The sequence below is a fragment of the Caretta caretta genome, chromosome 24 (genome assembly GCF_965140235.1).
Source record: "Caretta caretta isolate rCarCar2 chromosome 24, rCarCar1.hap1, whole genome shotgun sequence".
Taxonomy (NCBI): domain Eukaryota; kingdom Metazoa; phylum Chordata; order Testudines; family Cheloniidae; genus Caretta; species Caretta caretta.
Window position 1 is genome coordinate 6,738,368 of NC_134229.1, and position 27,768 is coordinate 6,766,135.

The 27,768-nt window shown below is 40.4% G+C and overlaps 1 protein-coding gene across 2 annotated transcripts in view; it reads right to left on the reverse strand.

Moving 5' to 3' along the window:
- Positions 1-27,768, reverse strand: part of OTUD7B (OTU deubiquitinase 7B) — a 70,915-nt gene that overhangs the window by 35,310 nt on the left and 7,837 nt on the right. Inside the window, exon 2 of one of the 2 annotated variants that reach the window (XM_048827989.2) lies at positions 1,972-2,122. The exons of the other annotated variant lie outside the window; for it this stretch is intronic. Coding sequence (XP_048683946.1) covers positions 1,972-2,056 — 85 coding nt within the window. The 5' untranslated portion in view covers positions 2,057-2,122. The remainder of the gene's footprint in view (positions 1-1,971; positions 2,123-27,768) is intronic. 2 annotated transcript variants of the gene reach the window in all.

Consider the following 27,768-nt stretch of genomic DNA (forward strand, 5'->3'; position numbering starts at 1 on the left):
CTTAAAATGAAACACTAACTTAAATTAGAAACCAGAAGATATATAAACACCACAAAACCCACACTCGACAGACTTCCTTCTCGACAATATTACCATCTGTAAACACAAAGTGAAATCCTGGCTCCAGTAAAGTAAATGGGAACTTTGCCCATCACCCAAAGTAATTGAAGAGCAAAAGCTCTCTATATGAATATGAGCCAATCCTCAGCCCTCAAGGGGCATTATCAAGGGGGGAAACGGAAGCTAAGAGGTGAAGGAATTTGGATCTACACTGACAACTTTAGGGCCTGTACCTCATTACTGTTGTAGATCCAAACTGGTAGTAACCGCAGAGAAACTAGTGCAAGTTGGATGTAGATGTTCTTGAAATGTTGGCTAGTTTTTCTCTAAGTGGGCTACATGACAGCAGTAAAAATATCGGCAGCTGGTCCCATCTTCGTTAGCACTAGTAGTAAACCGACAGCATGTCCCATTAAAGAACAAAAAAAACAGTTGCATGCTAGCATCTTAATTTGATTAGAACATTAAAAAACCCACACTGAAGTACTATCTACCCAAAACTGGAATTGTTAAAATATCTATAGTTAAGATTGACAGAGATTGGGAGAAGACTTGCTCATTTTCCCCCTCAGTACTCTGCCACCAGGTTGAAAGTGTTTATAAATATTAGATGGGAGACTGGACTGAAGTGTGATGTCATTTTAAACAGCAAAAATTATAAACACAGTTATTTTCATAACAAAGATAGACGATTAACCTACACCAGTGGCTCTCAACCTTTCCAGACTACTGTTTCCCTTTCAGGAGTTGGATTTGTCTTTTGTACCCCAAGTTTCACCTCACTTAAAAACCACTTGCTTACAAAATCAGACAAACATACCAAAAAAAGGGTCATAGCACACTATTACTGAAAAATTGCTTACTTTCTCATTTGTACCATATAATTATAAAATAAATCCACTGGAATATAAATACTGTGATAAACAACTTGTCTGTATGAAATTTTAGTTTGTAGTGAGTTTGTTAGTGCTTTTTTTTTTATGTAGCCTGTTGTAAATCTAGGCAAATCTCTAGATGAGTTTATGTACCCATGGAAGACCTCTGCACACCTGCAGGGGTTTGCGTATCCCTGGTTAAGAACCACTGACCTATGCTCCTATGGAAAAAAAAATTGTATGCTATCAGAACTGCTATGTAGGCAAGAGCTAATATTCATACACTGATCAGAAATGTAGAATTAATTTAATGAGAAATAACGATTCCAAATTAGATTTTATAATTCAGATTGCATTTGCTTTGGGATCTGTATGTCTAAAGCACAACACATCCCCAGGGTTGTGTACAGTTTTGAAAGCTGCAATTTTTATGATAAAAGCTGTCTGCCTACTTAATGCATAGAAGATTAAATAATCAGAGATAATACAGATGCAGTGAATTTGTCTCAAGTCTTAATCCAAGATCAAGGTTATGGCAAAGTAATAGCAGAAAAAGTTTACAAGTGAGTAGTTCAGAGGCAAAAGGGGCACATGTGAAATTCACACCTCTACAACATAATCACTCACAAAATTCTGAAATAACCATATGGTAGAGTACACTAAAGGCTCTTTTCCCAGTACAAGTTGTTCAAGCTTTAGAAAACACCTCTGATCAAACACCAATTTTTGTTAGCCCTTGAGATGATTGCTTATGGTGTGCATCACGCAAGAATAAAAAGGCATATTCCAACACTATACTTTTGTTTTATGCATTCTATCCCTAGCAATCAGCTGAGGTTTGTTACTGTATTGACATGGAACATGAGATCAAGCCAAGATTTCACTAATTGAACTACAAAGGTAATCTTAATACGTGCAGTACTACCCCCACTAACAGCCTACCTACCCCTCTCGATCGACTCCTTTTTCTATCATCTATACCAACACAAAACCTACTGAAGAATTAACTGTTCCTACCCCATCACTCACTCTTTACCTTCAAGTAGGTCTCTGGCCAGTCCTGGCTCTGCCCCCGTTGAGCGAACAAAATCCGACAAGACGACATCCATATCCAGGGTCATGTGATCATGAATTCCTTGCAGGCAGTTGGAAACAGCTGGGACATAGATCAAAGCTTAGTCTTCAATCTAAGAATGAAATGTACACAGCTCATGTTACAAAGTATAAAATAATTAGCCTGGCAATGCAGGCTATGAGCAAACTGGGAAGTATCCAATAGCAGATGGTTCATTCTCATCTTTTAAAAACTAATTTTGTTTCAGGATTAGAGGTGGCTGCTTGCCTAACTATTCACTAATTGATAGAGCATATGAATTATGTTGCTATTCTTGTTTCCTGGAACAGAACCCTAATTGTTTCAATACACCTAAATTATGTGACAGGAACTGTGATGGCTTGTGATACCAGAACTTTTTAACTAAACTTAAAAATGAGACGTTATGCAAAACCAGAAACACAGCGTGAGGCAAAGAATATTCAGTGTACAGAGAAGTAGCTTTACTAATTAAAGGAATACAAAAGCTGACTAATTTAAGAAAAGCCATTCCTTTAGTCAGCAGGACTTATTTCAAAACAGTAGACAAGTAGTCAGCAAAATAAATTAGTTTATCTAGAGAATTCGCAGGATATCTCGATATCTGTACTGAAACCAGTACATCCTTGACCTCTCATCTAGAGACATTCCTCTTCAAAGCATGTTTGTAATTCACAAGAAAAAAAAAATGAGAACTGATTTTTATTAGTAGATGCAGTCTGTACAAAACAAACTACTTTTCAGGTTAAAAAATTATCCTTCCTTTGGACTAGAATAGTTGACCAATCAAACTTTGTACTAGGCAGAAACCACTTCAGCATGCACTTGCTTTAAAAACAACCAACCGCTAATAAAGCTATGAAATAGCTGGTGAACAGCTTTATTTGCAAAACTTTCCATTCAGATTTTGCAGTTATAAAACCCGCCAAGTCCACCTTGTAAAGATAATGATGATGGACTTCAGCTTGGTGGAAATATGAATCAGCTTAGCAGCCTTTGCAATTTTCTATGTAAGATCTCCTTCTACCCATAAAGTCACTACTCTCCTCAGTGAAAGGCCTCTGGAAAGAGGTGTATTGAAAAAGATCCTTCCAATGGCTAAATCTCTTCCTAGGAATCAAACAAGCCAGTCCTAAAAATTTAAGTCCAGACACAAGATTTATGTAATCTAAATGTAAACAGTTCCAAAGAGTTGGAGAGATATGCAAGGTGTGTGCTCCTACTTAGGCATAGCAAATCTGGATTTGCTATGTTCCTCTAGGCCAGAAATCAATGCATGCATCCACAGAAGTTTGGACCAAGCAAATATCCTGGAGAGATTAAGCAGCACTGTAGCTAAGGGGCTATTTTCAAAGCTCTATTTTCAGGGCATATAAACAGTTTGAAAAAATCATTCTAAACTGAAACTTCCTATGCAAATCGGGGCGGGGGGGGAGAATGTGTGTGTAAGGTTGATTAAGATATTTCCAGTACCCTACCAAGACAGACTAACCCATTTACCCTACCAAATGTCAAAAATTTCTAGGCCTATGAAAGATGAGCAAAACTGCAAAATGGCATAAAGATCTCAAACTCTAACTAAAGTAAGCAAACAAGCAAGCATTATATTTGAATTTTCTGTTTATCAGCTTAATGTAATTGTTTGTGTTTGCTAATCACAATGGAAAAGCCATAATATTTTTTATCACTTATGCAATTTCTGGACTGTCCTCATTTGTAGGCTATAGAAACATTAGAATATGCAAGTATAAAGCAAGTTTTTTGCTGTCAATACGTGGGGACCATTGCTGTGGTTATGGTAATCAGGTATAGAAACGTCTCTACATTCTAGCTCTGGGTCACACACTCATCCTTTACATGCTACCTAACCTCTGACAGATGCTATATTCAGTGTTTACACAGCTTTTAGAGGAGAGCTTGTATATTGTTGGAACCAAAGATAATCTCATATTTCCTTTTGACGGTTTCAGCAATTTTTAAAAAAGTTACATAGCAAAGCACTGACCTTTGAAATGTAGAAAAAAGAAGCAAAACCAGCCTACACCCATTCACCCAGAGCATTTACAGTTGCTTCGAAAACTGCCTCATGCAAACGAATGTCAGTATCTCAGAGGTGAAACTGATGGAAAACTTCAGTTCTGAAGACACAGCAATGAACTTTAAGCAGACTAATTGCCAGGGTTCAAATGAAGAAACATCCACACCCTCATTAGTTTTCGGGTTGTGTTTTTATGCAGCACATCTGCTTGTGGTTTCACCATCACTGTGGCTGTTACAGCAAGGGCAAGCTGGAGCGGCACCATGCAGCCTAGAGGGCGCTATCTCATAATCCAGACAAAACGAGACCAAGGTCTCAAAACTCTGTTTAGGATAAGAGAGTGCTTTCTACTCACCGCAGCAATGCCCAATATTTTTACAACAAATACCTCAAAGACCTGAAGCACAAGCACACACACGCTAGCCTTAAAAGCAAGAGCTCATACAGAGATTAAGGTCAGAAGGGACTGCTGTAGTCAGCTAGTCTGACAGCCTGTTTAGCGCAGGTCATAGAATTTCACCCCGTAATTACTACATCCAGCCTGATGACTTGTAGTTGAGCTACAGCACATCACTAAATCAAGCCTGGATGTCTGTCTTAATGATAAAAAGAAAAGGAGGACTTGTGGCACCTTAGAGACTAACCAATTTATTTGAGCATGAGCTTTCGTGAGCTACAGCTCACTTCACGATGAAGTGAGCTGTAGCTCACGAAAGCTCATGCTCAAATAAATTGGTTAGTCTCTAAGGTGCCACAAGTCCTCCTTTTCTTTTTGCGAATACAGACTAACACAGCTGTTACTCTGAAACCTGTCTTAATGATGTCAATTGATGGAGAACCTACCATATCACTGAGTGAATTGTTTCAGCAGTTAAATTACCCTTACAATTAAAAATGCGCACTCTGATTTGAATTTGACTAGCTTCAACTTCCAGCCATTGACCTTATTTGTTTAACTGCAAAATTATCGGATTGCTTCACAAGTATTAATATATTCATCCTCAACACCTCCTGTGAGGCAGAGAACTACCCCCCCCTTTTCAACCCTTTCTCCCCCAATTTAACAGATAGACAACCAAAGCACAGAGATTTGGTGGCTGATTCAAGGTGACACTGGAAGCTTGTGGCAGATCTAGAATCTCCTGATTCCCAGTCAGTGTCTCAGAACACAAGAACTACTATCGCTTCATCTACACATATTGTCTAAATCAGATTAGCTCCACTGAGGAATGTAAACCATGGGTAGAGTTTCCTGCTTGCTGTAAAAGCAACAAACACTAATGCAAAAAAAAGTGTTAGGACTGGTTTTAACATGTACAACATCTACAATGCTTTCAGGTTGCACCAATGTACGCTAAATCCTTTCTAAAAAAAACAACAGGAGTACTTGTGGCACCTTAGAGACTAACAAATTTATTTGAGCACAAGCTTTTGTGAGCTACAGCACTGAATGCATCCGATGAAGTGAGCTGTAGCTCACGAAACCTTATGCTCAAATAAAATTTGTTAGTCTCTAAGGTACCACAAGTCCTCCTTTTCTTTTTGCGGATACAGACTAACACGACTACTACTCTAAATCCTTTCTGTACTCCCTGGAAGCTCATCCACAGAATCAGAGATGCTTCAGAGGGAACATTTTGTTTTAAATCTCTTCCCTTCAAAAATCTAGTTTTTACCTAACACACACTTCACTAGAAATCCACATGGGAATGAGTCAGCATAACATTGAGATTCTGTTTAAAAAATTCTAAATGTCCTTAAAAAAAAAAATACTTTTCCCTATGTATGCAGTTTTACTTACCACACTGAATTTGTCCTGCATAATAAAAGTTAGCTTCACTTTGAAGAACCATGAGCACAATGCTGAAGTAGTGACCACAACCAAAACACCGAAGTGGGTTAAATGCAAACATTTCACTATTGTTTGGGTTTTTTTAAAATTCAAGATAAACTTATTTTCATCATGTGTTAAATGTTTTACAAGGCCCATCTTTTGAAAAACTATCCAATCTCTTCCCTCCCTTCCACTCCCATTAGTGTTTCTCTGTTAGATTGATATGACTAACACTGTAAACAGGATCAGAAAAGCTTCAGATAAATCAGTATTTGAGACCTGTTCTATTATTGGCTTCAGATTCGGCTATACCTCAAATATTATCGTAATTCACTTTCTGAACCCAAATTTGCCTTGAGTGAGATAGGACACCATCACTTCTGTCTAAAGTGAGCCAACACTGAAGTTAAACCAGACAGTCACAGAGGTTAACCTCTAGCACGTCAAGTTCCTCACTAATTGCTAAGCGATTGTTTCCAGCACTGTGTAAACTCCAAAGTGTCTCTCTCTCACCAACAGAAATTGGTCTAAGATATTGCCTTACCCACCTTGTCTCTTAAATATCCTGGGACCAACATGGTTACAATACTGCATGCAGAGATCAATATCAGTCTCATTCACTCATTGAGAGATAGTGCTACCTCTTGCAATGAAAAAAGAAAAACATCTTTCTGATCACCCACAAATATAAGAGGAGGAATTACTGACAAACAACGATTACCCACACACTCAGATTAAATGGAACTGTTGGAGGCTTTCCTACAGCCAAAACATTCACACCTAAAGAAGCTATTTCTCTTAATAAGCCATTATGGGACACCATGCTTTTCGTGTCTTTCCTTGATTTTTCACCTTTTACAATGAATACGTAGTTTATTCTGCTTATTCTATAGAAAGCAGACCTCTTGGGGTACCTAGTTACAACTACACTGTACACCTAGTTACTACACAGGTCAACCTCATTTAAGGACTGGCATACAGACAAACAGCAGCCGTTTAAAATCAGATTAAAATCTAGGGCAAACCTTTATGTGGTCACCTCCTCCCCCCACCCCACCCCCCCCACTTGCAGATCTTTCAGGGTTAATCAGCGCCAGAATTCATCCTTGTCAAGATTTCCAAAAATCTAAAACTGGTTAGATCTGTTTAGCTTGCACCTATAATTTACTAATACAAGCTAAACCCACATAAACCAGGTTTAAATCCAATTAGGAGGATCCACAGAGCCTTTTGAACTAAGTTAACGGAATGGATTTAGAAAAAAATAATCACACCTTTAATTAAGCCAGTGCGCAAGTTGAATTTAGACAAGGGCCTAAACCACAACTCCCAGCTGCGCTGTAACTAGGTCCCCCAACACAGTAGCTTTTTGTATTGTGGTTGGAACCAATGTGCCTTTTACAATGAAACAGCTGTGCAGGACTGTATAAATGCAGCAATGCTCAGATGCATTTATTACCATTTGTACTGTTGATACAAGTAGTCACACACACACACACCCCCGCCCCCCCACTTGCAGGTCTTTCAAGGTTAATCAGCTCCAGAATTCATCCTTGTCAAGATTTCCAATGCAGTGAAAATTTCAGATGCAGCAGAAGATTTGAGAATAAAGCACAGGAAACACAGCATCAGACCTCTTCAGCATGCTGAGCTACATCAGCCGAGACAATTTAAAAAGCAAAAAAAAAAAAGCAAGTTTTTGTTAGCTTCTGAATGGCCAGAAGGATAAGCTTACATTGTAAGAGAAATAATAAAATTAAGTGAGGCTTTGTTTTGTCTTCCTGTCAAATGCAGGATAGGCAAAAAAAAACCAAACAAAAATCCTCTTATGGACACGAACGAATAGTACTGGTAAAGCGATGAATATAGCTTCCTTGATCTCCAGACAAGCATATTCAATACTTCAGAAAGATGAACAAATGGTGCTGCCATATACGTGAAGGGTGCTCAGTAAATATTAAGGGGCTGAGGAATACTTCCTCTGTTTTCTGCCACCTGTAATAGGAGTGCGTCTTCAAAACCAACACTAAATGCAGCAGCTGAACATAAACATCCTCCCTCAAAGTTCTTTATAGAACCTATTTTCCTTCTCCAGTTGACATGTCAAGTTCTCTGAAGACCCAATGGCCTAGCAGTTTGCACCTAAAGGCAAAGGCATTTTCTCCAAGGCTTCTTTACACCACTCTGGCAGCGTAAATGGGCCTTAAAGTGAGGGCATGTCTACACTACGGAGACTATGCGGCCATGTGTTGGCACAGCCCTATAGCATAGATTCAGCCTACATCAACAGGAGTTGGTCAGTATAGGAACACCGCCTTTCCAAATGAAGTTAGCTATGTCAACGGAAGCCCTCTTTCGTTAACATAGATATGTCTCGACCGGGCCTTTTGGTGCTGTGCTACATTGGTATTTTTCTTCCATAACCCGGGCCAAAATACCTATGCGGATATATTTTTCAGTTTAGACCAAGTCTTAGATTAATTATACATATAGAGACAGATTCTAAGGCCAGAAGAAACCACTGATCTTTTATTCTAGTCCTACAGCCTGTGTTATACAGGAGGTCAAACATCCCTGAAATAATTCCTGTTCAAACTATACCATCTCGCTCTTAAAAAAATCCAATCTTGATTTAAAAGATTCCAGTGATTGAGAATTCATCACAATACTTAGGGCTTATCTGTACACAAACCTGCATCAGTTTAATTAAATTGGTTTAAGTAAACAAGTGCAAACCCCTGTGTGGACAATCATTTCAGTGTAAAAGCTCGTCTATACACAGAAATTGTATTGTTAGCTACACTTGTAAACAGTACAACCTCCCCTTCTCCCCCTGGGGCGGATGCAGTGCCTTCTATCAGTATAGCTTTTCCTGTGCAGGAAAAGGAATAAAGCTAAACCAGTGTAACAGCTTCTATACTAGATGAGCTGGTATAACTATTTGGGTAAAAAACATTCACATCCCTATGCAAAATATTTGTACTAGTACAAAAACTGGGTAAAAGAGTAGCTTGTTTGGTTTAACGTAAATGTGTTTCCAACCAACTTCAGCGAAACCGAAGAAAACCAGTTTTAGGCCACGTCTACACTGAGCTTACAGCAGCAGCCCCGCTGTACCAATGCGGATCGCTCGTGTAGCCGCTCTACGCCGATAGGAGACAGCTCTCCTGTAGACATAATACAAACACGCCACAAGCAGCAGTAGCTATGTCGAACGGAGAAGCTCTCCCGCCAGCATAGCATTGTGCACACTACCACTTATGCCCGCGAAACTTATATTGCTCAGGAGGTGTTTTTTCCACACTCCCTGTAAGTTTTGCCAATGTAAGTGGCAGTGTGTGTAGACATGGCCTTCCTCTAGCTCAGGGATCGACAACCTTTGGCACACAGCCAATCAGGGAAATCCGCTGGCAGGCCAGGACTGTTTGTTTACCTGCAACGTTCACAGGTTCGGCAGATTGCAGCTCACACTGGCTGCAAACCGTTCCAGGCCAATGGAGGCTGCGGGAAGTGGCATGGGCCGAGGGATTTGCTGGCCACTTCTTTCCGCAGCCCCCATTGGCCTGGAACAGCAATCCGCATTGGCTATCGGCCGAATGTGCGGACCCTGCAGGTAATCAAACCATCCCAGCCCACCAGTGGATTTCCCTGATGGGCCACGTGCCAAAGGTTGCCAATCCCTGCTCTAGCTTATAAGAGTGTCCACATAGACATTTACATCAGTTTAGTTATACTAGTTTTAAATTCACACTTTAGGGCCATGTTCTACACTACCCGCCGATTTGGCGGGTCGTGATCCATCTATCGGGGATCAATTTATCACATCGAGTGTAGACGCAATAAATCGATCCCCAATCGCTCTGCCGTTGACTCCGGAACTCCACCACAGCGAGAGGCGGAAGCGGAGTCGACAGGGGAGCAGCAGCCACCAATCACATGCAGCGAGGACGCAAAGTAAGTGATTCTAAGTCGATCTAAGATACACAACTTCAGCTACGTTATTCTCGTAGCTGAAGTAGATGTATCTTAGATCAATCCCCCCCAGTGTAGACCAGGCCTAAGTTATACCAGTGTAACTGTGTAGATAAAGCCTTACACCACTTTAACAATGCCAGAGCTGTGTAAAGGGGTATTAACGTAACTGAGAATCAAATCAATAGTCTTTAGTACCCAAGGCATAATTTGTTTCCCTGGATGCTATGACCCAAGCACATAACTACAGAAAAATTTACGAATCATAAGAAAACAAGCTGTGTAAAAATTATGGTGAAATTTAAAAAGCACTTCAGTGGGACCCTGCTTCTAAGTGACTTGAGTCAATGGGATACGCAATCAAATTACAAAGGCACTTTTCAAAATTCCACTTTAAATTTATATTTATTCTTACAATGTATTAGTTTGCTTTATTTAGTCTGTTTTATGCACACAGGGATTAAAGCATATTGGGTTTCTGACTGGCTTTTTTTTTTTTTAGTTTCTTTGATATTACAACAGGTTATAATTAGTCACATTTAGGATTTCTGATTTGCAAAACTCACTGTATAATAGACATTCAATTGTTATAAGTTATCCCTCTGAATTCTACAAATACTCAACATATTTAATAATTGAGAAAAAATATTTTTCTGTTTGGCTACTTAGAATTTGAAGCCTTTCGGGACGAGACCATTATAGGTTTGTAAACTAGAGTGCTGTGTGTGTGAAAAAACGTGTTTCCAGTTTTGTGCAAAACAAAAATAATTTGAAAACACAGTTCTCAAATTCTCCCTTAGTGCGGTCCGCTGTCTTAGTCACGGTCTTAAAGGCCTGAGTTGCTAAGATTCCTAACTGATCAAATAGTTAAAATAGATAAAATTTAGGCAGAAACAAGTGTCCTAACGATTTGGCCAGGTTTTTTTCCAACAGAATTTTTTTCTTCTCGTGAACGTTCTCCAAGCTCTATATTCTTTTGGGAGATATGAAACTATCCCATTGATGCTTCTCCTGAATAGGTTTCTCTCTACTCATTTAATTTCACTGTTGAGCTTTCTAGGAGTAAGCAATTTATTTAAACATCAGGGGGAAGCATGTTGGCTTTCCAAATTATATTTGCAGACAGCCATAAAAGGCAGTTCCTTAGCACATTTTATTTTCCGAACCAGGGATGTTTGTTATTTTGAAACACTTTGAAATGATTCCCACCAACGTAAAGGTTTAGCCTCGGAAGATTTAAGCCCGTGTCTGTATTACGGACAGCAATGACAACGCAGTTGCTGTAGCACTGTAACATAGATGCTTTCTCCAGCGACGGAAGAGGTTTTTCCCCATTCCTGTAGGTAATTCACTGCTCCAAGCAGCTGCAGCTAGGCTGACAGAAGAATTTTTCCATTGATCTAGCTGCGTCTACACCTGAAATCAGGTTGGCAGAGCTCTGGGGTGTGAGTTTTTCACAACACTGAGTGCTGTAGCTATGTCAGCTGAACTTTTAAATGTAGACGAGGCCTAGGTTTGGTTTACAAAGAGACCAGAATCAGTGAAGCTTCATAACTGATTACCCTAGGTATATTAAACAAGTATTTCACAGAATTTAAAAATGGGCATCAAGTATATGCACCAGGTGAGAATTCCTTACAATAACCCTCCTTGCGGTGAAAAGAGCCAGCGGTTCCCTCCCAACAATTCTTTGCCTAGGAGCAAAAGGCTCTTATCCACTCCTTTTGGTATGGATATTAAACCCTGTGCCCAAAGAATCCAGGATGAACACTCAGATAAAATAACCCAAACTGTCAAACACAATGCCCCCTGGGGGGCACCTGCTTTGTAAACAGATTTCTGGGACCAAAGCCATCAAACATTACAAATCATATCTATTTCACCCCTAGGCTAGATACCTGTGGGTTTCTTGGCACAGACTTGGTAGTAGTGCCAGATATTTTCATGTTTCAAGTTGGCCAGTCTATCTAAAAACAGGAGGGGCAACTACTTCATGAAGTAGTTGGGATACTTAATTCATTGATATTTACAACTCTTTGAAATCCTCATTTGGAAGGATGTATAAGAATGGTGCATTATTGATTTTCCCCTAGTGGGGGAGCCCTTTACACAGAGGTTGAAAAATTTAATTCTAAACTGGACCTCACAGGAAGTGTTTACCTTCCATCTGGAAACTTGCATGGAATAAAGACTTCAACAGTCAGATCACCTTAGAAGTAAAGAGCTGCATCGCGAAGTCAGTGTGAAAATACTTCCTATGGTTTGAATGGCACAATAAATATAAGCTTTCCAGACTGCTTTAAATGTATAGCTATATGTCTATTACTTATCCTCAGATACAGTTTCCTGAAATTTTAGATAATATGCTTTTTGTGGCAGAAAGTCTTCCAGAAACTCTGTACAGTTTCAGCACAGTTTGGGTGCAACTGTCACATAAATACCATAACCAGACCTTCAGATTTGCAAGAACTGTAAATCCAAGTGATAGTATGCTATTTCTCAACGAAAAGCCATGGTATATTGGTTTCGGGAGATCTTAGCATACATGACATTAAAATCAACACAAGTTAATGTTTCTACAGTTATCTCCGCTCCCTCCTATCCAGCTCCACCTAAATCAGCCTTTCATTTGTAGCCAATTTAGGAAGCACTTTGCATTCCAGACAAGCAACTTACAGAGATCATTCTAGCAATTAAATTAAATGGGCCATTGGGCCTTCAGTTCATAAACGTTATGGGCTATTATAGTCTCCTCTACTTTGGCCCTCTAGTCTCTATTCTCATTTTCAGCCATTACAAGCCCAGTTCTTTCCTTCTAAAGCAACCCCGTTCAAATTTGCTCTGCTCCCCTTCCAGTCTTCGGGTACATCCCCCCTAGAAACACTGCAGCTGTACTGCTGTAGCATGGACACTTATGGCAGCGATGGAATGACTTCTTCTGTCGCTACAAAAAGAACAGGAGGACTTGTGGCATCTTAGACTCTCAAATTTATTTGAGCATAAGCTTTCGTGAGCGACAGCTCACTTCATAAGTGAAGCTTATGCTCAAATAAATTTGTGAAAAGAAAAGGAGGACTTGTGGCACCTTAGAGACTAACCAATTTATTGGTTAAAGTGGTGAGTCTCTAAGGTGCCACAAGTCCTCCTTTTCTCTTTGCGCATACAGACTAACACGGCTGCTCCTCTGAATTCTGTCACTACAGTAAATCCTGCGAGAGGCTGTGCTACCTTGACAGGAGAATTCTTCCACCAACCTAGCAATGTCTACACTGGGGCTCAGGTTGGCATAAGTACATTGGACAGGAAGGGAATTTTTATTTTTTTTTAAACAGCCTTGAGCTATGTACTTTAAGCCAACCTAACTCTACTGTAGACCAGCCCTTGTTCTCCACATGGGATCCTGTCACAACTGTATTAAAATACAAGGGCTAGCAGCCTTGCTGCCATCCTACTTTTGTGACTGTTCTCACATGCACTCCAGTTGACCTATTGCTTGTCAATGGCACGACACTGAGATCTATGTTCCGTGAACTCGGTCTGGTACATTTCTGTGTTAGGCACATTAAAACAACTGAGGTATAACCTTACGTAATGAAAACAGGAAAAAGAGTTTGTCACCAGGACATTGAAATTGCAGTAAATTACAACTCTAATGGAATACAGAGACCACAGTAATGCTCACCGATTCGTTTCAGAGTAACAGCCGTGTTAGTCTGTATTCGCAAAAAGAAAAGGAGTACTTGTGGCATCTTAGAGACTAACCAATTTATTTGAGCATAAGCTTTCGTGAACTACAGCTCACTTCATCGGATGCATACTGTGGAAAGTGTAGACGATCTTTTTATATACACACAAAGCATGAAAAAATACCTCCCCCCACCCCACTCTCCTGCTGGTAATAGCTTATCTAAAGTGACCACTTTCCTTACAATGTGTATGATAATCAAGGTGGGCCATTTCCAGCACAAATGAGAGTGGGTTTGTGTGTGTGTTGGGGGGGGGGGGGGGGGGGGGGGGAAGAAAACCTGGATTTGTACTGGAAATGGCCGAACTTGATCATCATACACATTGTAAGGAGAGTGATAACTTTAGATAAGCTATTGCCAGCAGGAGAGTGGGGTGGGGGGAGGTATTTTTTCATGCTTTGTGTGTATATAAAAAGATCTTCTACACTTTCCACAGTATGCATCCGATGAAGTGAGCTGTAGCTCACGAAAGCTTATGCTCAAATAAATTGGTTAATCTCTAAGGTGCCACAAGTATTCCTTTTCTTTTTGCTCACTGATTGGTTACTATTGAGATCACATCTTTACAGCTTGCAACTTTTAAGCCACTTTATTTTCTTGACATTTTCGCTATTATCCACCTTTTTATGCCAACAATAACCACCCCACTAGATCAGACATTTCATGGTAAATTATTGACTTGTTTGACAAAAAGGACCATAGCGGAGGACCATAGAGCCCACCATAACCACTTACCAGGAAGTGCCCTCCCACTAGAATAATACATTCACGGAAGCAACTTTAAACCCTACTTCCTCTTGGTCAAACACTTCAAAACAGGAATAGTTTATTTGTCTAGACATTTCCCCTCCTCCAACCTTTAAGTCTTGCTTGAATTTATGATCTTACAGACTCAAATCCTACTGTATACAATCCCACAATTTGGTATAACAAGTCTCACTAAAATTCAGTTTCAGAACCTGGCACTGGCAGGTACATCTTGCAATTATGATATTCACACAAAAGTTCCATACATGCTCACTCTAATTCTCTTGTTTTACTGTTTTGTCTTCCTCTATTCTGTTTCAGGCAGCCCCTGGAGCAGTCTCCCCTTGTCCCCAAACACACTATCTTCCCCCTCCTTCAAATCTCTCCTAGCAATCCCCCATAATCAATGAGCCCATCACAATATCTTTTTTCAACCGCTGTCCTGTGCTCTTCTGCTTTATCTACTTAGATTACCAGATCTTCAGGGCACAGAAGATTTTACCTTTGTAAAATACTGTAAGTTAAGTATTTCCTCAACACAGCTTTCATACATTTTCCTAAAATGCTGCCTAATTTCAAAATACAACAAGTCCTTCCAAGTCTAAGATACCAGTTCAGTATGTATTAAATTCCAGCCTTCAAAATCAAAGGGGAAAACCATGAAAAAAAGATTTAATGCAATGAAGTTTGATTAAAAAGGTAATCCCCAGAGTCAAAAGAGGAGCTGTTTTAACAAAAAACAAGAAAAACAAACCTCCCACAGATGTGGCAGCAGCAATGCCACTAGCATCTCAACAACTGGAGACTTAGAGATGTAAACACCCCCCCAGCCTTATTTTAGACTATTGAGAAAGATGTCAATATTTTCCTCGAATGGAGCATGACTACTCATTTTAAAACCACAACGTCCAAGACTGTTAGGAATTCTCAAAGTTCAACGCCTCTTCTGCTGTGATGCAGACTCTGAAATATGCATGCAAAAAACAAGAGAAATGATCAGTGTAGAGTCAGGCTGATAAAATTTCTTGCGCTTCTTGATTAAGAAAATCCCTCTTTGAGACAAACACTGGCAAAAACGTCCAAGTCGATAGCAGACAAACACCAAATAGCAAGAAACAGAAGGATCCACTATAACTTAAACTTAATCTAATTTTTAGACATGCCAAACAAATTAGGGCACTATAAAGACATCAAATCAGCTTCAGAACTTTGCTAAATATTGAAGTAACTTGTAAGGGAATGCCCAATGCTGCTGGTTCACAGAATTACCTTTTTCTGGTAATATATATAAATAAATAAAACTTAGATAAGCGCTGCTCACCTTGACAAGATGACAACAACGCTGCTTACAAAAATCTAATTTTGTTTTAAGGAGTTTAAGCGGAAATACTATTTATTAGCACCACTGAGCATTTGTTTCTGAAAGGCATGTTAGGATGAGTATAGAGGTGCGCTTTTACATCTCTGCAGATGAGAAGTGTATGCAAAACAAAGTATTCAGCTCCTGTCAGGACCTCAAGCTTCAGTAGCACATTACAATGAAAATCAATTTGTAAGCTAATGTATTTTTACCACCAGCCTCTTTATCTTGACTGGTTTCAGAGTGACAGGTTTCAGTGAAGTGAGCTGTAGCTCACGAAAGCTTATGCTCAAATAAATTGGTTAGTCTCTAAGGTGCCACAAGTCCTCCTGTTCTTTTTGGTTTCAGAGTGGTAGCCGTGTTAGTATGGATCAGCAAAAAGAATGAGGAGTCCTTGTGGCACCTTAGAGACTAAAATTTATTTGGGCATAAGCTTTCGTGGGCTAAAGCCCACTTCATCAGATGCATGCAGTGGAAAATACAGTAGGAAAATACAGTGGAGCTTGAAACTTCCTATTGTATTTTCCACTGCATGCATCTGATGAAGTGGGCTTTAGCCCACGAAAGCTTATGCCCAAATAAATTTGTTAGTCTCTGAGGTGCCACAAGGACTTCTCATTCTTTTTATCTTGACTGTCTACCACATGGACACCTATTATAAGCATATTAACATGACAGCTCATTGCAGTAAGTTCAACTGGCTAGTTCTTCAAGGCAGCCTATTGAGCAGATGAAGTATCTCAGGACACCTCTATGAAATCTGTATGTTTTCACGAACAGGTTTTTTAAAAGCTAGAACTAAATTATGACTTAATTTTATCACTCTTCCTATTCACTACAAAAGGGCAGTAAGTCCGTTCAGCCCCAGTGTGGTCTCTACTACCCAAAGCTGCTGTTAAGCTTACTAAAGTCTGGTTAAAAGAAAAGGAGTACTTGTGGCACCTTAGAGACTAACCAATTTATTTGAGCATGAGCTTTCGTGAGCTACAGCTCACTTCATCGGATCACAGGAGGGATTGCTTTTTATGCCTTCTCATAACTTTGCTTGTTCATAATCAGACATAAGGCGTAAGGTTGCTTAGCACTGCCTTGTGCCCTTCTAGAAGGTGAAGGATCGATAAACTTTACTGTAAGCCTCTGAAAACCCCAAAACATACATTTAACCATCTCCCCCCCCAAACACACACTGCACCCCAAATAAGCTCAGAGGTGCAAAGTGGCTCATTCATCTCCATGAGATGTTCTCAGCAGAATGAGAGCTCCACATGGAGATGTATATAGCCTGAAACAACAGCTCTAAGTGATGTAAACTGTACCATTCATCTCAATGGGAGTTCTCCCTCCCCTTCTGAATTCAGGGGTATGTGCCTGTGGCATCCACTTAGCCATTTTATCTACACTCTACCACATTACGGACTACAGGGGTGTGAACACAGAGTGCACCAAAATGCTGCACTCCAACAGCCCTTTGTGGATGCTGCTGTTGCAAACTAAAGGTACCTGATGAACATCTGATGAAGTGAGCTGTAGCTCACGAAAGCTCATGCTCAAATAAATTGGTTAGTCTCTAAGGTGCCACAAGTACTCCTTTTCTTTTTGCGAATACAGACTAACACGGCTGTTCCTCTGAAACCTAAAGGTACCTAGTTTGTGTTAACACAGTCCACATTTTGCAGATAGAGCGCAACATTTTGGCACGCTCTACAATTTGCACCCCTGTAGTCTAAACCGGTGGTTCTCAGCCAGGGACCCCAGACCCCCTCAGTGGCCACAAGCAGGTGTCAGGGGCTCCGCCAAGCAAGGCTTGCATTAGACTTGGTGGGGCCCAGGGTAGAAAGCCAAAGCCCCACTGCATGGGGCTGAAGCCTGAGCAACTTAGCTTTGCAGGGCCCCAGGTAATGGCCCTGTTTGCTACCCCCTAATGCTGGTCCTGACTTTTATATGGAAAAAAAAACCACAGTTGTTGTGGCACACGTGGACCGTGGACTTTTTATAGCATGGGGGGGGGTGCTCAGAAAGGTTGAGAACCCCTGGTCTGAACTGCAGTGCAGGTAGACAAGCCCAACAGTCTCATCTCCCCTCAATACTGCATGACTGTAGCATGCACTGAGCATGCCTGTTCTCAGTTCCCCAGTCCAATCTCAGCACTGCATCCCTGTGTCAGGCACCAAACAGCCCTGTTCTTACCTCCCTGCAGACTCAGACTGTGGTGTCTGGTGCTGCAGAGTTCAGCGAACCCCTCCTGGCACAGTTTCATCCTGTCAAGGACTCTTGGGTACATCTCTCATCTCATTTTCAGTATGGCAGCCTAGCACCAGGTCACTGTACCAGGCTTCATACCACAGACAGTACCACCCATGAAATTCTCCCAAGGGGAGGCTCAGACAGCTAGATAGCATCGGGGATATGCTTATAGGCTGCTGACCCTCCTCAAAATTGCACTTACAGCTGACACTGTTAAGCTAAGGTGCTCAGGCTCTTGTACAGTAATACCTTGACATATTTCTGAATTGGTCCTTCATTCAACTGAACAGCTGAGCCCAGAGGCAGTACAGCAATATGAGTTTTACGAGGGTCAAAGATTAACTGTTTTTCCTAGCTCTGCCCCAAGAAATGTTAGAAGAACTGAAAATTCTAAAAGCCAGATCATTTTTAGGTGTAGCTATATCTTGAGAAACCTCTTGACCAAATGTCCCCAAACTTGCTCCGCTAACCCTATTCCAGGCCTCAGCGAGGCATACCAATTCTCAAAACAATCAAAGAATGCATGTGGAGTTTATAGCACTCAAACATCTGCTCTTAATGTGGGAGCATGGCTCAACCTTGATTATGATGCAGGATAGGTGACCCCAATATTATATATAAATATATCCTTGCCTACACAGATCTTCATGTGTTTTACAGACATCAGTTAGTTATCCTAATAGAACGAAAATACCCACCTCATAGGGATGTCATGATGACTACTTAGCATTTTACAGACATTAGCTAAGCTATAAAAAGGCTAATTAACTTCACTATTAGGACACATTGGTAAGTATTTGCTGTCTTATTTTGCAGAGGAGAAACTGAGAACACAAGGGAACTCTCACACAGCGAGAGCATGAGGTACAGTCAAGAACAAACCTCAATTTCAGTACCTTGGTCAAACCTCTGGACAACATTCCATGATGCATTTTTCAAAAGCAAAGTCAACTCAAGAAAAAAGTTGGGAAAACAGAAGTCCTATTATCTTAGTACACACAGGAATTGGTTTTATTCAATATTCAACTTCTACTGCAAAATATGAAACAAAGAATATTTTTACAAGTACACACACACAAGCTTGATCTTATTACAGTTGATACTGAATTATAGTAGCAAATCACCTTTACAGAGGGTCTTCTCAACTTTTATCACATCCTGTTTAAGCAGTTTATGACTTGGATTGTATCAGGTTGAGACTTGAATATTTAGCCAGACTTAAATCTACAGTTGTTTAAGTTAGTCAATCAGGGGGGGAAATCCAGTCCTGATAAGTGTTCGACCCCTCCAAAGACCAGGCGCAAAGTGCGTCAGTTCAATTTCAATCGCTTTTCTCTGCTCCTCTAAAGGTATGTCTACACTGCAAAGTTGTCAACAAAACTTTTGTCTTTCATAGGTACTTTAAAAAGCCCCCCCAGTGAAAGACAAAAGTTTTGCGGACACAAGTGGCAGAGTGATTGCGACTTTGTTGGCAGGAGCGCTCTCCTGCGGACAAAGTGAACGCCACTCGTGGGGCTGGAAGTATTTAGTCGGCAAAAGAGCCGACAGAGTGCCGACAAAGAGTGTTTACACATGCTGACTTTTAGTGACAAGGCTGTGTCAAAAAAGCTGCATGGTGTAGACAAGCCCTAACTAAAATCTCCGTGGGTGTTCAAAAAAGAATTATCTGGACACAATTCTACTCTTAGTATATTAGGTTTAAAGAATTCTACCCCACAATGAAGTTAAAGAATTATTATTGGCATTGAAAGAAAAAAAAATGAAATACTTCTAAAATGTAACCACCACAGGGTCAACAAGAATGAGGAAAAGAGTAGAATAAATGTTATTAGTACATCCTGCACTTATCCCGTTGCACATAGGTATTTCAGCACATGGCGTATAATTAATTATATATCATAGAACTACATGTTGAGGGTTCCAGTCTGATTCATGGATCACTCCTTTGTATTTTGATAGAAAATGATTGGATCTTTGGTTACTGGATTTTTAACTTGGTTTGTCCTACTCTGTACATATTGTCATACTGCAAGAGTGATATTCAGGCACCAATAACCTCCTTTTGAGGAAACCAGTTTCTCCAGAGTCATACATCATTTTTTAAATAAATTGCAGTGCACTAAATAAAAGGGAGGGACAGGATGGCAGCGATGCTGAATGAATGAATCAGGCCTGGTCTCGGATTAATCTCTGGAGGTGTGTGGTCAAATCCAGATTCCCTTTAGGAATTCAGTTTGTGACATTTGAAATGGTTGATTTTTTTTCCCCCTAGATGAGAGTATATTTTAAATCAGTCATTAAAAGTTCAGCACTTTCCTCTGATACTGGCTTGTAGCTGACCACCTTGTGCTGTGCTCCAGGCAGATCTCTCACAAAGCAGAGATTAGCAAACTGAGTGAGGACTGCTGTACATTGGGAATTTACATCAGTGTAGCTACATCTCTCTCAGGGGTGTGAAAAATCCACACCTCTGAGACATGTAGCTATACTGACCTAACCCCTGGCGTAGACAGTGCAAGGTCAATGGAAGAATTCTTCCGTCAACTTAGCTATGCACAGGTGATCCATCTCTCCAAGCGGCGTAGCTAGGTCGACAGAAGAATTCTTCCATTGATCTTGCACTGCTTCGGTGTGAAAAACACTGCATCGGCACAGGTGCAGTGCTTAGATGAGAACACTCCTATGCCGATGGAGAGAACCACCATGCAAAGTTTTGTGCTGTTAAAACACCCCAGAAACACCTGCATTTGAGCAGTGGGTAAAGTCACCCCTATTTATAATTTACAAAGCATTACACACACATAAAAAGTTATAACCAAGCCATTTTTATTGGTCAGGAGCGAAGTATATCTGGTATTTTACCCAAGTCTCTAATGAACACATTGCTAAATTCAGAATAGTTCTGTGGTCTCTTATGGGTCTCTGGAGAGATCAAGCCCCCATATAGGTTTATGCAAAATACTATATTGAGTTACACTACAGAACTTTTCTGCCAACAATGACAGAGTCCTTATGTCCACAGCCTACAATACTGGAGTCATTTGCCTTGTCAATACCACTCGTCAAATTAAAAAAGCTCTATACCAAACTTTGTTTTTAAAGACTGTTCCCAGGTTTGCATTTGGCACTGAATCAGATCAGTGTGCCAGATGCTATATTGGTTGTACACAAATATGAAAGCAAAACATTACAGATTCTCAAATTGGCAACTGCACTTTCAACACCACTGATAAGAGACTCTTGCATTACAATTCTTTAAGAATTTTAATAATTCGGCTCCTATAAGTAGTCGACCTTCAGAAAACTGGGCAATCTTATCAAGGCCAGTAGGATAGCATCCAATCTTGATTCTGGCACAACCCTAGTAGACTGAACAGGGAAAAAAAGGTTTGGTATTTATTTTTGCCCAACCTTAAATAACTACTCCTGAAAAGACTGAGTGCACACATGGACACGTTTTGTTTAAGGTTTCTCAAGGTTTAGGTTTCAAGAAAGAACATTTGTAAAGGATGCTAAAGGATTCTGAGCCTGTACACTGACTATGCAATTTTTGGGTCAAATCCAGCAGCCCCGCGGAAGTCAAAGAGACTGCTCATACAGGTAAGTGTTGCAGGATCAGGCTCTTAAAAATGCCCAAGAAAGCATTTTTGTCTTAAAAGAACTATGAAATTCATAGGATGTGCACACCTATTTCTTTACAGTACTTGATGTCAATTTCCTATTAACTCATGATCACACAGGTGATTTGTTTATACAACACCCAACACCACATTAGGGATCTTTGCAGTTACAGCCCAAGAAATATATTTCATTTGCCAAAGAATTTAAAGTTGTTTATCTGACTTTGCCTTTTATTTTTAAAGGTGATTTTACTTTAACAGCAGCCAAACCTGACGTCTATCCTAACTTCAAGTACATTCAAATGTTTCTTGTGCTGTTTAAAATAAAAATATGTACATTGAAATTGGGATGGGTCTGTGCAGTTCCCAGCCCAGTTACAGAAGCCTGTTTTTAACAGGGCTTGGGTGTGTCAAATGTCAGAAATACTATGTCATAAGATGGTCTGGGCTGTGAGGTAGAACGGAAGAATTTCATGCAGATGGACTTAACATTAGTAAATGTACACCAGGGGATAGTGGGGCAGGAAGCAGATTAAGTGGGTCCTAATCCATCTCCAGTGCCTATGATTCCAATTTTTTTTAATTACTAGTGCATTCTCTAACCTCACTGTGACAGGGTCCTCTGCCCGCTCCTCTTCCTGGGGCCCGCTGACTGCCCCAATAAAGCTCAGAGAGGCTTCCGGTTATGCAGAACCCCTGGCTTTATTTACACACACAGTTCTCCCACCACCAGTGTTGAGCTATTTACAAGGCTTACAGGGTTAGTTCCCTCTTTGGCTAGCAGTCATCCTGCAGCCAGGAAACTGCCCGTTCTCCTGGCAGCCCCCCTTCATACTGGCTCCCAGCCCTCAAACTGCTGGCTTGTCAGGCCCACAGGTGGAGTCAATCCCCAGGCCAGGCATCATGCCTGTTACACCAGCCCCAATCTATTTCTCTTGATTGGAGCTGGCTGAGTAGGGGCTAATTAGGCGTTTTTTCAGCAGCACCCTGCTACGCTCACATAATATAGGATTTTTTTAAATATGGGGAACAGTTAGGCACAAAACCTATACCATGACATTTAAGTCATGATACCACTCTAATGCTAGCAACTTCAAAGCTAAGAGTAACATTTAAGTTTATCTCTTGCATTTTTACCCCTTCTTTTCCTTCACCCCAAATTGTGTGTGCACTATTTAACAAATGATCACTACTTAAACATAGGGTTTGCAGTCAAATTAAACTGTGGTTCAAAATGTTATTACACAGAAGCATTGGGAAAACAATATTAAGATTACACTGAACTATGAGCCACATGTAGCTCTGATGTATAATAAACCTGGTCCTTACATGAATAATACTCCTTGCTTGGCCACCACACCCACAGAAACCGAATGCCATAAGTACTAAGTCACATTAAGAACATCCATATTCATCACTACTAAGTTTAATTCCCTCATTCTTCTAAGCAGTGAAGCAATAGATATGTAACTGCACAGAAAAGGAGACATCGCCTTTAGCTGTAACCATACCCCAATGGAACCATGTAAGTGAGGAGCTGGGCCAACCTATCAGGAAAACACAGACAGGTCTAGTAGCTGCTAATCGCTGAACTGAAGGTGAAAAACAATTTGTATGAATCAGATCATTCAGAAAGCAGACAGCATTCAGTATTAACCATAGGGTTCCTCTCTGGACTCATACAGTAGACAGTGCAAGAGACAAGCCCACAGGACTGCCAAATTGGGTTGAATTGTATTTCAACTTTTAGTATGAACAAGGCTATATTGATAAGGTCAAGTATTTAAGTGTTCAAAATCTTTACACTGTTCACGCAAAGCTTAAGCGCCCAAGACAATTACAGAAGTTAACCCACTTTTGCAGCCCCCAGCAAAAGTCAACCATGTTGCAAGGACAGTTATAAATGTAGTAGTGTCCCTGGATGGTTAAAAACAAAGACACAGTTGAGTCATGCAGTACATACAGGACTGAACTACTGCAAAACTGTAGCATAGCATATTGTAATCAGGCAATGTCTATACTAGACAAGTTAGGAGGGTTTGCCAGTACAGCTATGCTAATGTGAATGTTGACATGAGTTATGCCAATATAAAAAACGTGTTTGACAGCACACTGTGTCTACGCGATGACTTTTGCCAGTACAGAAGTGTCCTAAAAATATCACACCCCTAATCAAAATTATACTAGCAAAAGTTTTTAATGAAGATCTGGCCATAGACAAGTTTAAAAAACCCAAAACAAAAAAAAAAATCAAAAATCTTGATCATCCTCCTTTGGAGTCCAAGAGAGGAAAAAGCCGTTAATAGTTTGTATGAGGAACTTGCTGTCCTCAGAACAATCCCACCTTCAAACCAAACAAACTATTCACAAGTATAGGCAACCCTTTAATCAGTAAAAAGAAAAGGAGTACTTGTGGCACCTTAGAGACTAACCAATTTATTTGAGCATGAGCTTTCGTGAGCTACAGCTCAGCTCACTTCATCGGATGCATACCGTGGAAACTGCCAATAATCAGTGTGTTATATATGAAGCTCATATTCCATTCACTAATGTTTAGAGCCAGGTTCTCAGAAAGAATTGAATAGCATTCATAAAAATACAGCCCCAAATATAAATCAAGGCTGATCTGTCTGTCTTTCTGAGCTAGTCTGCTTTTTCTGATCATTTATGAGACATGTCCCATGCCAGCCAAACTTTCTGAGAAAAGGACTTATTTTCCAAACCATAAAGATATGCAACAGAATTACAGTGTTAGGCACACACAGTACTTGCTGTTACCATAATAGTGGTACCTTGCAATTGTTTATGTAGCAAAATAAGATTTAAAAATGCTGATACTAATTAGCATGCTACAATCAAAAACATATATACATATACGGAGCCATAATTTTGCATGGCAGTTTACAGAGACTAGAGTCATGGTCCCTGCCCCAAAGATCTCAGACTAAATGATACAAACATTCAACATGAGAACAGACAAAAAGAAAGAGAAAGGGAAAAGAATAAAAATGCAATTGATGAAGTATGTTTATTCACTTACTGTAAATTAAGCACATTAGATACATTCTTAAAGTCACTTGGGTCTTCCAGAGCATGATGAACCAAGTATCACATTTTACCAAGCATCTTACCAGGACACAAATAAAATCCACTGTATCAAACTGCTCATGCCTGCACCCAATACACTAGTTCTAGGATTGAGAACTTGAGAGTTTTCACATGATCAAATATACACTTTAAAAACAAAGAAAATGAAGTGAGAAGAACAGCTGCTTTGTTAGAACTTTAAATTTTACTGGAAAGTAGTAGTTTATGGTTTCATAAGGGCCACTGCCAAAATCAAGCATTAATATTGATCTTAAATGCAACCCTATGTTGTACATTTTAGCTAAATCCAGAAAAATATCTCCAAAGAAATACATTAGGAACATGAAACTTAAAACTTGTAGACCCCTTCCCCCGCTTTACTGTGTGATCTTCTTGTGTGGGAGGAAGCACAGACTAGTGGATAGACCATGGGGCTGGGAGCCAGGACTTCAGGGCTGTAGTCCCATTTCTGTTATGAACTCACTGTTTGTCCTCTGTGCCTCAATATCCGCCCCCCCCCAACCATAAAACTTGGATGAGAGCCTTTTAAACAGGCGTACTGTGAAGCTTAAATGTTTGCAAAGTGCTTGGAGATCCTCAGATGACATGACAGAAGATGTAACTTTTTAAAAATAAACAAACTGTGAGCTATAACACACACCTACAAGAACAAGACCTACAATTTGGGACAGCTTTGGAGGCTGACCAAGTTGAAAGTGCCCAACATCATTTTTAAATAAATATTGAAACATTTTTAATTCTGAAATAGGACTTGTGTCACCCATACCACTACCCTATTAGGAAGGCCCTGAACACGAGACAACACAACATGCCATCGGGACTCCATTTCATCAGTTAAAGAGCAAAGATGTATCTGGATTCAAGCCCTGTGCGACATTTTCTTCCTCCCTTATCACCACGTACAGTTACACGGAAGGAATCACCCTAAAGAGGTGTATTGTGAAACCCCACATGGCCTCCCTAGACTTGCACTGAAAACCTGCCTGAATGGAATATTCAGGATAAAACCCTTAGGCTAGGCAGGACAGAATGCTGTGCGCTAAGCAGCCCAACACCTGTACTGACCAAACCCTGCTCCTTATCAAAATAGCTGTTCACAAAGCAAACTACACAACTGCCCTTCATCCAGACACATGAGATCCAAGTCTTTCAGGGTGGTTTCTAACTTTTGCCACATTTGGCTTTTGGACATCTCTCTTCCTTCCCAAGCACATTGCTGATCAGACATATGCAACACTGGTTGGGTGTCTAATATACTCTCAAATAGCCAACGCACACCAAAGCCAGACTAGTAACACAATACAGAGACTGCAGACACAAACACAATGAGCCTGATGTGACCCAACACCTTTATTATATTTGCTAAGTGCTGGCTATGTGCTTAGCACTGTATAAAAGACAAGATACAAATAATTCCTGATTATTGGGCAGCCTCGAGGAAGGATACCTATTTTCCTCCCATTGACAAATACCCATCAGTTCAGATAGCCCAAGTGAAGACCTGTCCCAGTCTGAGACATCCAAAAAGCCAAAGTGTATTAAATTTCAACTTGAATGACTATTGTTTGTCATGAGGTGAGCTACTGCAGGATAGCAAATTGTATTCTCCCCCCAGGTGGGGTTTTCAGACACAGGAGGCAAGACATTTTTAACTGAATATCCTGGGTCCAAAATCTACATGCACATTACAAAAAGCAGCTGCTAAGCCAAAATAGCAACAATGCTAAAAGTAAGTAGTTTCAAAACATTTTGAAACAGAAGTGCCCCTCCGCCCCCCGTTTCTAAATTAAGGAAGTTTTAACTTTTGTAAAAACAGCAACTACGCTTTTTATAAGTGGCATCTTCCTAATTAATTGTATTTTTGTGCTAGAATTAAAATATGACCAAACCACTTTCAGCATTAAGGCTGATAGCATAAGGCGCTTCAGACCAAGTGGGTTTGAAAGAGTCTAGAGGTTAAACCTCAAAGTATGAAACGCGAAGAGGTCTCGGCACAAAAAGGAGGCTATCTGAATAACTCCGAAGTCCTACTCACATCACCACTATCCAGTAAATGCACGACTGACTTCACCCTTAATTGTATTTATTAATTCTAAAGTGTTTCTCTCTCAGGTTAAATTAAAAACTCTAGCTTTCAGTTTCAGAGCACTGCCAAGACAGAGTAACTGACCAAAAATGCAGCAAGGACTGAATCTTAAATAATGTACATGTTAATATGCATTATTATTAAAGTGCAGTGTTTCATACTAAAAGCAGTGAACTATGCGTGTTCAGTGACTAGTTTTTGAACAATACTTGCATCCATCTAAGTTTCAACAGTATTATTTAGCACCATTCATCCTTTAGGATGATTTCTATAGCACCAGCACTGAGATAGGCCCAAAGGTTGCCAAAGTTCTGCACAAACTATATACATACAGTACATGTGACAGCAGGATTGTCTGGCTATGTAGACTCCCTCCTCAGGCCCTATGCTACCAGCACTCCCAGCTACCTTCGAGACACCACTGACTTCCTAAGGAAGCTACAATCCATCGGTGATCTTCCTGATAACACCATCCTGGCCACTATGGATGTAGAAGCCCTCTACACCAACATTCCACACAAAGATGGACTACAAGCCGTTAGGAACACTATCCCCGATAATGTCACGGCTAACCTGATGGCTGAACTTTGTGACTTTGTCCTTACCCATAACTATTTTACATTTGGGGACAATGTATACCTTCAAATCAGCGGCACTGCTATGGGTACCCGCATGGCCCCACAGTATGCCAACATTTTTATGGCTGACTTAGAACAACGCTTCTTCAGCTCTCATCTCCTAACGCCCCTATTCTACTTGCGCTCTATTGATGACCTCTTCATCATCTGGACCCATGGAAAAGAAGCCCTTGAGGAATTCCACCATGATTTCAACAATTTCCATCCCACCATCAACCTCAGCCTGGTCCAGTCCACACAAGAGATCCACTTCTTGGACACTACAGTGCTAATAAACGATGGTCACATAAACACCACCCTATACCGGAAACCTACTGACCGCTATTGCTACCTACATGCCTCCAGCT